Source organism: Nymphaea colorata, chromosome 6 (genome assembly GCF_008831285.2).
Source record: "Nymphaea colorata isolate Beijing-Zhang1983 chromosome 6, ASM883128v2, whole genome shotgun sequence".
NCBI lineage: Eukaryota > Viridiplantae > Streptophyta > Magnoliopsida > Nymphaeales > Nymphaeaceae > Nymphaea > Nymphaea colorata.
The window spans coordinates 16,458,915-16,472,931 of NC_045143.1; the positions used below are offsets into that span (position 1 = coordinate 16,458,915).

General features: G+C 44.1%; 3 protein-coding genes across 3 annotated transcripts; 2 read left to right on the forward strand and 1 right to left on the reverse strand.

Moving 5' to 3' along the window:
- The first annotated feature begins 1,827 nt into the window (after positions 1 to 1,827).
- On the forward strand, positions 1,828 to 4,474 carry LOC116256596 (uncharacterized). The gene is made up of 3 exons (XM_031632996.1): positions 1,828 to 2,357; positions 3,403 to 3,789; positions 3,872 to 4,474. Exons 1-3 carry the CDS (start codon positions 2,034 to 2,036, stop codon positions 4,472 to 4,474), a joined length of 1,314 nt encoding a protein of 437 aa, XP_031488856.1. The 5' UTR covers positions 1,828 to 2,033.
- Positions 4,475 to 5,690: 1,216 nt separating this feature from the next.
- Positions 5,691 to 8,488, forward strand: LOC116256286 (7-deoxyloganetic acid glucosyltransferase-like). Its single transcript, XM_031632613.2, has 3 exons — positions 5,691 to 5,758; positions 6,298 to 6,901; positions 7,082 to 8,488. The coding sequence occupies exons 1-3, from the start codon at positions 5,705 to 5,707 to the stop codon at positions 8,026 to 8,028; spliced, it is 1,605 nt and encodes a 534-aa protein (XP_031488473.1). The 5' UTR covers positions 5,691 to 5,704; the 3' UTR covers positions 8,029 to 8,488.
- An 824-nt stretch (positions 8,489 to 9,312) lies between these two features.
- LOC116256317 (17.8 kDa class I heat shock protein-like) lies at positions 9,313 to 9,903 on the reverse strand. Its single transcript, XM_031632656.1, has one exon. It carries the CDS (start codon positions 9,901 to 9,903, stop codon positions 9,424 to 9,426), a length of 480 nt encoding a protein of 159 aa, XP_031488516.1. The 3' UTR covers positions 9,313 to 9,423.
- Between the last annotated feature and the right edge of the window lie 4,114 nt (positions 9,904 to 14,017).

A 14,017-nucleotide genomic window follows, 5' to 3' on the forward strand; every position in this document is an offset into this window, starting at 1 on the left:
GCATTTAACTATTTTGGACGCTCTTCTTTCCTGCATCTTTTACCGTCTGGTACTTTTTCTTTAAAAAAAAAAAAAAAACATTTTCAGGCACCGGAACATGTTGGGGCCGTTATCGCATACTTGCTTCGAATGATGGTGATGGACAAATTTTCGTGGCAAGTTGCTTTCGAGATCAATAATTTAGAGAGGGTGCACAACAGCCTTGTAACATTCCCTTGTTTAGTTGGTACGTATTTTTGCTTTGATCATCTGAAAGCTAAATATTTACATACAATCAGATTCAGGTATGGATTATTATATCAAATGCTTTCAGTTCGATTTCTAACTTATTTCCCTTAGTTTTCTTATCGGTTCCGATTATAGTCGTCTTTCTGTTGTCGCTTGTGCATATTCATGCTGACCAACGACCAACAACATAAAAACTTGACGTAAAAAATGCACACGTCGGCGGCGTCCAAACAAGATAGAGTTTCTACTGTTTTCCGATCGAAAACGTAACTTGCAAACCCTTAAATTGTGTGAGAGGCACTTTCGTTTTTTTTTTTTTTTTTTTTAAAGTTTTTCTTCTGCTCTTCTCATTTTAGTGCTTTGGGAAGGGGAATATTTTATTTTTGCTTTTGGACATGAGATTTTCTAACCGTTTCCACACCCGAACACTTGTTCCCAGGAGGTTCGGACCCAAACACATAATCAGACTGGCCGAGCCACCTTCGTCCATGGGCTGACAACGACTCACGAGCAGTGGGAAGATCAAAGCAGAGGAAGAACAAGAACTTGGCATACCAAGAAGTAGCTGGAACTGGACTCAGCAAGAACAGATTGAGATTTGGGATCCAAGTAGCCATGTCTGGTTGGTTGGGTTGGGTAGCATGTTGTAGTCACGTCCTTAGTTTGATTCTTATAGAGTGGTATCTTGATAGCATTAAGGAGTAGATCTAGAGATTAAAGATGTCATTACGAGGTCAAGTGGGCCAGTTCTTGTTCTCCCCTCTTTTGTTATTTTCATCATCATCTCTCTCTCCTTCCCCTCCCCAATGTGTTGTGCATTAAAAAAAGTCACATAAAATAGAAAGTGGGGGTCCCTAGTTGTAAGTTTTTCTGTATTTTAAACATATTATGTGTTTTTTATATTTTCACATCTGGGTCATAATCCAGCCAGCCTTTAGTTGCACGGTAAATTGGGACCACATTACGACATGTTAAGCATATATATATATATATATATAATCCGAATTGTTAACTAAATCCATATCATATCCAATATTTTGTTTAATACTGAGCTGGAATCCATTAATTCCTTACACATCTGAATCCTATCCAATTAATGTCATGAGCGAATGTTCAATTCTTTTTAGTATATCGAACTTTTTCTTCAAAAGTAGTTTGGTGACACATCCATTAATCCATTGACATCCTTTATGTGTATTATCTTAAAATCCGAGCAAGGGAAGGGAGAACGTGGAAATTGACTTGAGATTTATCATGAATTTTAAGATGGAAGAAACCCTACTAATACGTGCATGTTTTAAACTTGAAAATAAAGCTGGAAAACAAAAAATGTTAGGAATGGGCTTGAAAATGTTTAAAATTAACAAGATATTAAAAATTACTGTTTAGGTTTTGTACTTTTTATTTACCTTTCTTTAACGTCATACGCGTGCGGTGAATTACATAAAAAACTGGACCGTTAAAAGGTTGGGCGTGTATTTGTTAATAGCTCAAACGTTGAGCGTCTCTTTGGATTATCCTCCAATCGACCGAAACCGCAGATTTTCCCACCCTGGATGTGTGCGTGCAGGCCACGAACTCAAGAGGACGGGTATGGAAGAGCAGTTCGACCTCCGGAGTCGTGCAGCGGTCCACTCCTGTTTCCTCTCAGTATCCACCATGAACCTTTCCTTCCCTTCTCTTTCCAGAAACCAAAACCTTCCACGAAGAATACACGCAGGCAGACAGAAGAAGAAGACTAAGAGCCACGTCGCACACGCACATGTTGTCGTTGCAGAGGAAAAGCAGCAACTGTGGCTCTTCCCATGGGTTCTCCTTCTTTGGGTTTTAGGGCGCCCATGAGGAAACTCTGCCCTAACCTCGACCGAGAATGCACCCTCGACACCGTCCTCGAGGTCCCCGTCCCCGACGAGATGCTCGCCAGCAGGCCCAACTGTTGGCACTCCATGAAGGCCTGGCGTAGGTCCCGCCGCCGAGACAGGAGGCCCTCCTCCTCCTCCTCCTCTCCCATCCTCGGCCGCCGCAATTCCGAGCTTCAGCTCCTCCTCCGCGTCGTCGGCACTCCCCTAATCCATGTCCCCCTCCACGTCGGTCAAGCTCGCATTCGATCCTTGAAAGATCAACCCCTAGTACGATCTCCATATGCCCATTGCAGCTTCCTTTTTATGTTTCTTTTGTATCATTTTGTTTGGATCTTGTTCTGTTCACTTGTCACATCTCAGTCAAGCATGTCAGTCAATTTCCAGCAGGTTGGATCTCCGAAATCTCAATTTGGTTGCCTATAATGTGATCTGTCAAGGTGGTTCGAAAGATGATAACTTCTTCCTGTGATTCTCCATAACTTCTTCACCGCATCTTCTGATAATTTTTGGTGTCCTTCGAGGATTGTAGTTCATCTCAGCGTCTCCTTAGGAACTCTATCATGACTTTTCTTTTTTATTGTATGATGATGCGTTTCCTTTTTTTTTTTAGTTTAATTTGTCCTTTGCTTATTTCACGCCGTATAGCACTAGTTTCTTCAAGTTCCTTGTGTTATCTTCGTTCAAAACAAGCAGTTACAATTGGCCTGTCCAATTTGAAGAACTAATTCTAAGTACTTAGTTGAAAGTCAGGATGTAAAAAATAAACGAAATGAAGGAAAATGGTACACACGAGAAAGAAGAGACCGGAAGAGAGACAATGACAAGTTCGAATAAAAGGGCTATGTCTATGCAGAAAAAGATCACCGACTCTTTCTTCCACTTATGATTTAATCCGGACGCAAACATTCATACACGCTTTAGAACTGGTTATTAAAGGACGAATCTACAATAGCTTTATATGAATCTTAAGGTTATAAAAGAAGATTGGAATGAAGATGTCATCTTTCTAAAAGATTTAGTAAAAAATCGTCAACCGATTGTTTTTTTCTCCGTTTCATTTTATGTAGATTATCCGTTGACTCCCTGTCGGTTAGAGATTAAGTTACAATACATGCTTTCATACGATCAATCTGTTGTTTTCTGCTAAAGCTAAGTTAGAGTGCCCCTATATATACACACTCCATACTGGGTTTCAAACAGGAAGGCCTGTAGATGAAAAAAGGAGGTCTGGTGGTGAGGAGAAAGTAATCAGGAAAATGAACAACCAGTGCTGGAAAACTTCTAATGCTAAAGAACACATTTGGGTATACAGGAATCGGGCATGGCGAGGTACATAGTCGAGCAATATGTTGCTGCAATTGGGGGGCGCACAGCATTGAGCTCTGTGAAGAGCATGTATGCAATTGGGAAGGTGAGGATGATGACATCTGACCTCCCTGAAGGGAGTGAGGTGGTGAGGTCGGGAAGGAGCGGTGCTGCACCCAGGGATGGAGAAGGAGGCGGAAGAACAGCAACATCAGCGGAGATTGGAGGGTTCGTGTTGTGGCAGAAGGGACTGGACCTCTGGTGCATAGAGCTGGTGATCTCGGGGCTCAAGATCAGCGCCGGGAGCGACGGGAAGGTGGCGTGGAAGCAGACGCCGTGGCATCGCTCTCGCGCCTCAAGGGGTCCGCCACCTCCCCTACGCCGTTCTCTCCAGGTAAACAATGCGTTACTGGCGGGGACAAAGTCCTCTCGCTACTAGTAATTAATTGAATCGATGGAGAGTGTTTGAATCGCAGGGTCTTGATCCAAGGTCAGTCGCCAGCCTATTCGCCAAATCTGAATGCACCGGCGAGAAGACGATCAATGGGGAGGACTGCTTCATACTCAAGCTCGAGGCGGAGGCACCAACTCTGAGGGCTCGAAGCAGCAATAACGTGGAGATGATACGGCACACCGTCTGGGGCTACTTCAGCCAGCGGACCGGCTTATTGGTTCGCTTCGAAGACTCGCACCTGCTGCGGATCAACGGGAAGGGAGACCGCGAGTGCACCAACTGGGAGACTACAATGGTGTCGCAGATCCAAGGCTACCGGCAAGTGGACGGCATCCTCATAGCACACGAGGGCCGGACCGAGGTCTCGTTGTTCCGGTTCGGCGAGTCGTCCACTTACTGCACCAGAACCAGGATGGAGGAGACGTGGATCATTGAGGAGATAGAGTTCAACATATGGGGCCTATCCATAGAATGCTTCCTGCCTCCCTCGGACCTGCAAAAGGAGCAAGACGTAGCCGATGCCGCTGTCCAAGGGCCTGGATCCAAAGCTGGTTCGCCGAGGGACGTGTTCGCCATTCGCAACGAGGAGACGGATTCGACAGATGAGGAGGAAGGTGAAAGTTGAGCTGATCGTAACGCAAACAGTGTAAATAGTTGAATATTAATTTGTGATATTACTAACTACAGTTCCAAGGTTTTTGTAATAATGTTTGTCATTCGAACTTCTTTTTTCCTTCCCATTTTGGAAATTGATGATGAAGGTGAACGATAAAACAGTAATTTTATTCAATTCAAAACCAATACCAACTTCTTGAATCGATTGGATTCAGATATATTATAGTCCAGTTTTTCACAAATAAAGGCCTGTATCATATCCCTTCGCTCCCGCATCAGTTCTGAAATTGATCACAAGTGTTGGTAACATTTTACAAAGTGCTGAAGCATGATCACCTTCAATTTGGACATGCTTTTACTGAAGCGTTGTCATCCTTTCAATGGCGGCAGCTTCGACCATTCAATCACGAACTTTTAGCTGTAGTACTCAGCCATCTGGTTCAATCAATTAGAAGTGGACCCTCGTCTAAACTGATATCAACTGCAGATGCATGACCCAGAAAGCAAGGTTGAGGCAGTTAATAATAAATGGTAAGAAAACCTAGCGCTACCGGTAAATGCCATCGAGAAAGAGCACCAAAAGAGCGTGGGGGAACGTAAATGGCAAGTGGATGGTGAAGAGATTAATAATAGGAAGGAAATGAGAAGATCGTGAATGGGAGAAAGGGATGTGTGCTCCCAAATTGGGGAGAATGAAAGGGAATGACCATTCCTGCCCACCTTCTCTACCTTGCTCTGAAAACCGGTGGACAATATTTGCTTAATATTAGAATCGGAGTGGCGGTTGGCTAGGCCGTGATGAGCTGAGTGCATGATCACTGTTACCACCTGCTTACAGAGCTAGACCGTCCATGGGAAGACAAAACGGGCAATGCCATTTTATTGCAAAACATCATAAGCATGTAACACCCGGCCATTTATCTTTCAGTTCATTAATTGATAGCACATCTACCCAGAAAGAATTAATTGAAGATGAAACGGAAGTCATTCTAAAGGATGGGCCTTTGATGACCACCTTACCTCTTGAAAAACATCTTGTGCTTTTCCTACCCTTCAAACCTTAGAGAAGGAAACTGAAAGGTCAAGCAAGTTAAGTGCTCACTTATCGAATCATGACAGCGTGAAGGGTCTGTTCTAATTGGGTTCCCCTGTTCATACCTTCTTGCTAAGATATATATATCTTCATAGTCTGGCGGTACGAGTGTTGTTGTTGAAAGCAGCTTGACTCGGCCAGCTCGGAATGAATTCGGCGCAAAATCATTTCGATTCAGCTTTCGGTTCCATGGTATCGCGCGTATGTCATGTTCTTTTTTTTTTTTTTTTCTAATTATTTTTGTTTTTCTAGTATTTCTAAATTTTCCTTTTAATGTCCAACAATATAAATGTAATAACAATAGTCTTTTACCAATTAGAAAATGATTTTGAGATTTATTTGAAACAACCGAGTATCCGAATCGTTTTTCTAATTGTTTCGGTTCATGATCCGATCAAGATAACCTTGGTTGGGTGTTTTGGGGCCGCTATAGAACAAACAAGAGAAGCACTGTGCCCAATCTGTCGGCAAGATGCCATTTATATCATCCTATATGGGGCGGTGATTTTCGTAGCTAAGGCTAAGGCTAAGGCTAGATTGGGTTGTACGTATGCACACCTTTGTGGTGCAGGAAATTCAATCTATCGGCAAGATCGAGTTGCTTGCACGCCACAGATATGTACGATTTTTTTTGTGTTCAGGGCATTAGCTTTGATTTATATAGTCATACATGCAAGAGTCATTTTTAGCTTCCAACTAAGGCATTCTTTGCAGCTCTCATGGTTTCCTGATATAAATAGGAGAACAGAGGGCGCATCCGCTTGTCAAGAGAAAAGCAGAATCTTGCTTCACAGGGTCGCGTATCACCTTCAACGATGGCGGACCGAGGTTCGGTCTCCCATGTGCTAATCTTCCCCTTCCCTGGTCAGGGCCACATAAACTGCATGCTCAATCTCGCCGAGCTACTCTCCCTCGACGGCGACCTCTGCGTGACCTTCCTCAACTCTGAGCAAAACGACCTGCGACTCCGTCGGTGCACCGACCTCCACACCCGCCTTAGCTCCCGTAAGAACTTACGATTCCGTGCAATCACCGACGGGCTCCCGGATGATCACCCGAGGTCGGCGGACGAGATCCTGGAGATACATGCTTCGCTGAGGAAGACGACCAAGAACGTCTTCAGGCAGATGCTAAAAGCTTCCCAGGAGGAGGGAGGGGATAATATCGGGGAGAGGTGGCCACCTGTTTCATTTCTGATTGTTGATGGGATCATCTCCTTTGCTGCGGATGTCGCAGAGGAACTTGGAATTCCATGCATCTCCTTCAGAACGATTAGTGCAGCGAGTTTCTGGGCCTACTTCTGTATACCTTGGCTTGCGGAAGGTGGAGAGATTCCCTTCGGAGGTATCGCAGTTTTAGTTTGAATTACTTCCGATCGTAGGAACTCTGGTTCTATCATTCTTTATTGACCCCCCCCTTTTTTTTTTTTGAGAGTAACGAAGTGCCAAGTTGAGAGGGGTCTGTATGATGATGTATTGGTTAGCAGCTGGTTTCTGAAAGATCAACTTGTTGTTTGGCTTGCAGAAACAACAGACATGGACCGCGTCACGAGATGCATTCCAGGAATGGAGGGGGTGGTTCGTCTAAGAGATCTACCCAGCTTCTGCCGGGTAAATGACCTGAACGACGAGTGGCTTCGCCTCGTCCTGACCGAAACCCACCAGTCGGTGAAGGCAACAGGAATCATCCTCAACACGTTCTACGATCTTGAGGCAGCTGTGCTCGATCGGATGTCCGCTCGTTTCCCCAAAATCTACACCATTGGCCCGCTCAACGCGTTCTTGAAGTGGCGGAGCCTGGACCGGCCGGCAACCTTGGGCTCGGCTAGCCTGTGGAAGGAAGACAAAGGGTGCATGGAGTGGCTGGGGAAGAGGGAAAAGAGGTCGGTGGTGTACATCAGCTTTGGCAGCTACACTCGGATCACTGCGGAGGAAATGGGGGAGTTCCTCCATGGCCTGGTTGGTGCCGGGTTCCCTTTCCTATGGGCGATAAGGCCTGACCTGGTGAAGGGTGAAGTAGGTTCGGTTCCTGCCGCGCTCTTGGAGGCAGCTCAAGAGAAGGGGTGCCTGGTTGAGTGGGTTCCGCAGGAGGAGGTGCTCGCCCACCCATCGGTGGGAGGCTTCTTGACGCACAGCGGGTGGAATTCAACCCTTGAGAGCATCTTCTACGGGGTGCCGATGCTCTGCTGGCCCTTCTTTGCGGACCAGCAGATCAACAGTAGGTTGGTGAGCCATGTTTGGAAGGTGGGGTTGGACATGAAGGACACCTGCTCGAGGGAGGTCATTGAGAGGTTGGTGAAAGAGTTGATGGGTGAGAAGGGTGAGCAATTGAGGGGGAACGCGATGCGGATGAAGGAGCGTGCATGGAGAAGCATTGAAGAAGGGGGATCCTCTTACACCAACTTTCAAAAATTAGTGCAGGATATTAAGACACAAAAACTCAAAGGCGGCATCAACAAAAACTGCCAGTGAACTAATTGTTCTTGGCAAAAGGCTGAATTGGGAGGAAGGGCCACCCTGAATATGCCAGCTGCTACTTTAAAGTTAAACTCAATCGGCAGCTACGTACACTTGGCATCTCTCTCTCTCGTTCTCTCGAGTCTCTTCTAGAATGAGATTCTAGCAGAGCAAGAGCATGGTATGTCGATTGTAGGTTGACCCACCAAGACAGTGAAAGGCTTCCTATCATAAACCAGAAGTATTGGGAGAAAATTCCAAAGCATATAATTTGTTAAATGCTTATTTATTGAGCACCATTTTACATTTTGTTCTGAATTTTTTCAAGTTTTATCCATAGGTTAACGAAAAAACTTGTTCCTTTTGGAAGAAGCGTCTATACCACTATTACTTTAACAAAATTTCTACCACAAGTAAGCTCGCAGAATGGATTCAATTCAGGTCGGCTTATAAACTCAACCGGCAGCTACGTACACTTGGCATCTCTCTCTCTCTCTCTCTCTCTCTCTCTCTTTCTCTCTAGTCTCTGCTATAATGAGATTCTAGCAGAGCATGGTCTGTCGATTGTAGGTTGACCCACCAAGACATTGAAAGGCTTCCTATCATAAAGCAGAAGTATTGGGAGAAAACTCCAAAGCATATAATTTGTTAAATGCTTATTTATTGAACACCATTTTACATTTTGTTCTGAATTTTTTGAAGTTTTATCCACAGGTTAACGAAAAAACTTGTTCCTTTGGAAGAAGCATCTATACCAGTATTACTTTAACAAAATTTCTACCTCAAGTAAGCTCGCAGAATGGATTCAATTCAGGTCGGCTTAAGAACTACGCAGCAATTTGTAAGCCCACCCGCGTAGATGAAAAAAAATGTAGAGGACTGATGTACAATTATAATAATCACGAAGAACAGTCTACAAGCTTTTCAAGATCAGTAACACCTAGCTAGCTACTTCATCTGTGGATCGATGACACACATAATCGACCACGCAAATAAGTTTTCCTATTCGTGAAATTGTTAAATTACCTTTTCTACATTCTGCTGATAAAAGAATGACATTGGAAATTCTTGTTCTTTTGCTGATAAAACAGAAGTTCGATCTTCTCTTGCTTATGAAGCTCAGAAAACGCTTTCAACGACCCTATTTTTCTCACATTGAAGGTTGAAGTGGGACTCAAAAATTCCTCGTGACCTGACACATAACAAACTTGACAACACGTTTACTCGGGATTTTTATTTCATCAGGTAGGAGAAGACAGGGTAGGTTTATGAAGATTGATAGGAGAAGCAAGGGAGAAACTGCAGGCCTTCCGCGACTACGTTGATATATGTAAAGCCAGTAACATTCGGACCTTCGTTATAAGAAAGCTAAGGGCGCAGAAAGAATGCCCCTGCCCTTGTGTCTTCTGATCATCCGGAGATCTCAATGGACTTAACCTCCGGCTTCTTTACCTCCACCTTGGGCACCGTCACAGTGAGCACCCCGTTCTCCATGCAAGCCTTCACCTCCTCCACTTTGGCATTCTCCGGCAGCCGGAACCTCCGGAGAAACCTGCCGCTGCTCCTCTCGACGCGGTGCCACTTCTCGCCCTGCTCTTCTTTCTCTCTGCTCCTCTCCCCAGTTATCTTCAGCACCCTCCCTTCCTCCAGCTCCACCTTCACCTCCTCCCTCTTGAGCCCCGGAAGGTCGGCCTCGAATACGTGGCCCTGAGGCGTCTCTTTCCAATCGATCCGAGTATTTGCCTCGGCACTGACATCACTGGCGAAGCCGAGATCCGATAGCCACCTCGATCGAAAGGGGCAGCCCTGATCGAAAGGGTCCCATGCGTCCAGAGAGAATGGGTCGAACATGTTGCTTCTTGGGGCAAAGAAACTAGGAACGATCGACATTCTTGTTGTTGGTGACCTCAGATAAAGTTGATTGAAACTTTCTTTTGCAATGGGATCTAATTGCTTGCTCAATGATGAGGAGGTGGCGCCATGTCCGGGCCCATTTATAGAAGGGAGAGTTGCTTTATTGACTGGTCGGCTCTAGAGTTGTCGACATTTTACTTTTTCGTTTTTTTCTCTATCTGATGTCTTTTCAGAGGATTAAGGAGTAGGGTCGATCTAGATTTCTCCTCCTCTACATCCTTCCATCGGCTTTTTGCATCGACAGACAGTCGTCGTGACTGCTCCAGAAACAAAGCCACAGTAATCGGAAGATGCTGGAGCACTTCCATGCCTCTAGTCGTTTCTTCCAGTCCGATTTATCCAAATGTTGGTGATATTGAGAGAGATATATCTTCTTTCCTAAAAAAAGAAGTCTGTCCATCGACTTGTGTGGGACCATTTTGCGGGTCGCATTCTTCCCATGAGTACTAACATGTGGTGATATTGAAGGCGAGCCAGCCTTTGCCTCAATGTGAAGGAAGAGGGATCAAGTGATTTGTAATTGCATGGTCTTCTGGATGCAATGCATTTCTTTAAGTCAAATTTCATACTTTGTTTTAAATATTTTACAAGTAAGAATGTGATTTCAAGATGCATTGTATAGTATAAGAACAGGTGGTCGGATGTACAAAGCCCCTCTGATTCATGTGCATGCCACTTTCTTCAACTCAACCATTAAAGTTAACAATGAGAAACTCAGGTCTACTATAACTCAGTCAGGTGGTCCAGAGGACCCCGAAAGCAAGGGAATGGAGAACCTTTCGGTTGAAGGATGAGATTTACATGATTAGTAACCTGCAAAAAAGATCATTTCCGAATCAGGTTTTTCTAATGTATGACAAGCATTTTGTAATACCAAGAGCGTTGGTGATCTTGAGCATCGGTAGGTTGTTCAATCTTGGCTCAGTATTGCGCGCAGCTTGGCTGAACTCAACTGAAGAGTGGCTTACAAAGGAACCCACTCCTATTCAGCTTACCCAGTGATGTAGACTGTTTGATCTTATCCAATGTTTGCACCTAAACCCAAAGCTGCTAACTGATCTCGTTCGGGGCAGGTTTGAATTGTTAAATTGCGCAACAATCATTCCAACTACTTCTTCTAAATTTGCAAATATTCGGCCTGCATTCGGGTGAAAAAAAAATGTTATCTAGTAAAGCAATTATTGAAGCAATTAAAGGTTAAAGGGATTAGTAAACATTGATTATCTTTAGTTATAATTGAAAAATGAAATTTCAAGATTTCAAGTTTTCCCACTGATGAAGTGGCCCTCAACCGATGCAAGTTCATGGGGCCTCAACCCGTATATATGAATTTGTTCTATTCCATTTAACAAGGAATTGGTCGACTCTTAGACAGAAAAAATCTCCATGTCTTTGCGTTTTATATATATATATATATATATGTACTTTTTTTGCATGCGCCATGGCCCATACTTAATTAAACTGTTGGACTGTTCCTTTCATTAAACAAATAATCATGAGAAGAGGGGCCGATTAGAATTAGGGAGGAACAACAGTGTTGAGCATCTGCGCTGTTGGTAGCTAGGAGTGGATTGTCCAGGGTGCCAAATTGAAGACCTTGAATCAAGTTGATCCCCGATCGATGCTTTGCGACGTCATCAGCACACAGGTAGAAGAACTATGAACCTTTTCCCCGTTACTTTGGTATCGATCTTTAGCGTTTGAATCGATAGTAGGTTTTCCCCGGATCACATTGAATTAATCAAATAATAATGGGATTCAATTTCTGTTTGAATATGAGATGTTGGTCGTTAATTTGCTGAAGATCAAGCCTGTCTCTCCGGAGGCATCCTCCGAAAATAGCATCCGAATAACTTGACTGCATATGTCGTTTTCAATTTGATGATGATTACATAGAAACCAGCAACACAAGTTATGAACAGGCATCGCGAGGTAAAGTTCTATTCGTCCTAACTTATCCCTTGTTTCTTTTGTTCCAAGCGTTGAGCACCACGAGGAGGAGGAGGTTGGAAGTTCGACCGATGCTTTAGCAGCAGATGGGCCGTGAACCACAAATTATTGAGAGCATCACCTTGATTGGAACTGAGAAAAACTTACCGCTAAACGGAAGGTACAGAGTGTTTCACTTATGATCGGAATGTTTAAAAATATTTGATGTTTTCTCATTTATAAATAAACAAAGGATGCGGTGAGATGGACGGTCTAAGCTCCTGCATTTAGAAACAACATGGTGTCAAGGAGGAGGAATGGCAGCTGTTCACAGAGATTCTCTCGTTTTCAAGAATGAGTTAGGGCCAGGTAAAGCTCTATAATTATATTATCCTTTTTAGTTAAAAAGGTTTCTATGTCTTATCATTATTTCAATCTTTAGGGAAAAAAAAAAAAAGAAAAGGAAGGGAAAAATTATATTGTTGTTGTCGTCAATTGCGTTTTCAATAGGGGGATTCGAGCTCTCCATGTTGCAACAAATGTACTACAGTTTGGCTACCCTATCAAAGCCTCGTCAACAGCAAGTTGAGGACCACGTACTATAAAATTTTTCTTTTTATTCTTTTGCCACATAAGACGTCGAGAACATGATAACTATTCTTAACTTGACAATGACCAAATATAGTCAGCGTTCATTTACAACAATTTTTCTTATTTTCTAATGGAAATATAAACAACAAAAAGCTGTTGTGTTTCTTGTTTAGTTACTAGAGATGGCCACTGGTGGTGATGATGATTTGGTTGCCATGATATCTCTCGTATGGTATCTTTAGCCTCACATTTTGGCCATCTTATGGTTGGGTATAGCGATATCGTTGGGCTCCGAATTTGACTAAAATATCGGTGTCAAGAGAGACCTTGCAAGTTACTTAAACTGGCATTAATAAGATCAACATTTATGAAGAAGCAACAGCAGCATCATATCAAATGAGGAAGGTTTGGTAGGAAGAAAAAGAAACCGAGGCAGGAATTATTTGTGCTGCTCGCGTCGCATGTCTTAATATTATAAGGGATGGATCGGTTGGGATTTGACAGAAAGGAGGGCACTGCTATAAATAAGAAATTTAGTAGGAGAAAACGTGTGCGAACGAATTATACAGGGGAGCGGTGTGATAGAGAAGAAATCGTTGGCACCAACCAAGTTAGGTCTAAGTGAGGCCTTTGCTTAGGAAGCAAGGCGGTTTGCCTTGCGGCGTCGGGATTTCTTTTTCCTGCTACACGCAGCCGAAAACGATGCATAACATGAGGAGCGGGGAGTGAAAGAGGTTCAAATTTTAATTCTGAGAAATGGAAACCGCCGTTTCTTTTGGGTTGGGCGGGAAAGTGAGGAGTTTCAGCGCCAGACTGAACACTCCCTACACTCGCGTTGGGCCTCCCTCAACGTTCTGCTAAGGAGGAGAAGGGGCGGTGAAGAACATCATCTTTGGCCATTTTCGAATTTGATTCGAACGCAAGGGCGATGGGTTCAAGACTGGAGGTTTTGGGGTTTTATCCTTAATTAAGTGCAAGGTCGCTTTCCCGCCTTTTAAGCCGGGCGGTGGGGGGTGGCAAAAAGTAAAACTAAAAAAGAAAGAGCCGCACGCGTGCGATTTTAGGGGCTTGATCGAGCGCGACTGGCGCCTTGATTTTGTGGTCACCGCCCGTCGAGAGTCGAGAGTCGAGCGTCGAGGTTCGAGCTTTGTTTTTTTCCCTCCTCGGGAAAGGAGAGGAGCGCACTGCCCTCCGGTAAAACAATGATGAGACGGAAACGGAAACGGAAGGATGACATTGAGTTGAAGCGATCGGGCTGAGAGTTCAAAATTTGAAGACGGAGCGAAGCCGCTGGTGGATAATAAAAGGGAAGGGGAAGCTGTTGTACTCGCCACTGCAGGAGGTGGAGGTGGCCCTCCCGGGGGTTGATTGGATTCATGAAGGCTTAACAAAAGGAAAAAGGTCCACCGATCCAATCCCCTCTGACACAACCACATGCCTCCGTTAATTCTTCCCATCTTTTTTTTTTTTTTCTTCTTTCATTACATGCAATACTGTGCCACTGTCCAAGCGGAGCGGCCGTTCCATGACTTCTCGTTAGTTAGGTTAGGTGCACTTCTACCTCTAGTAG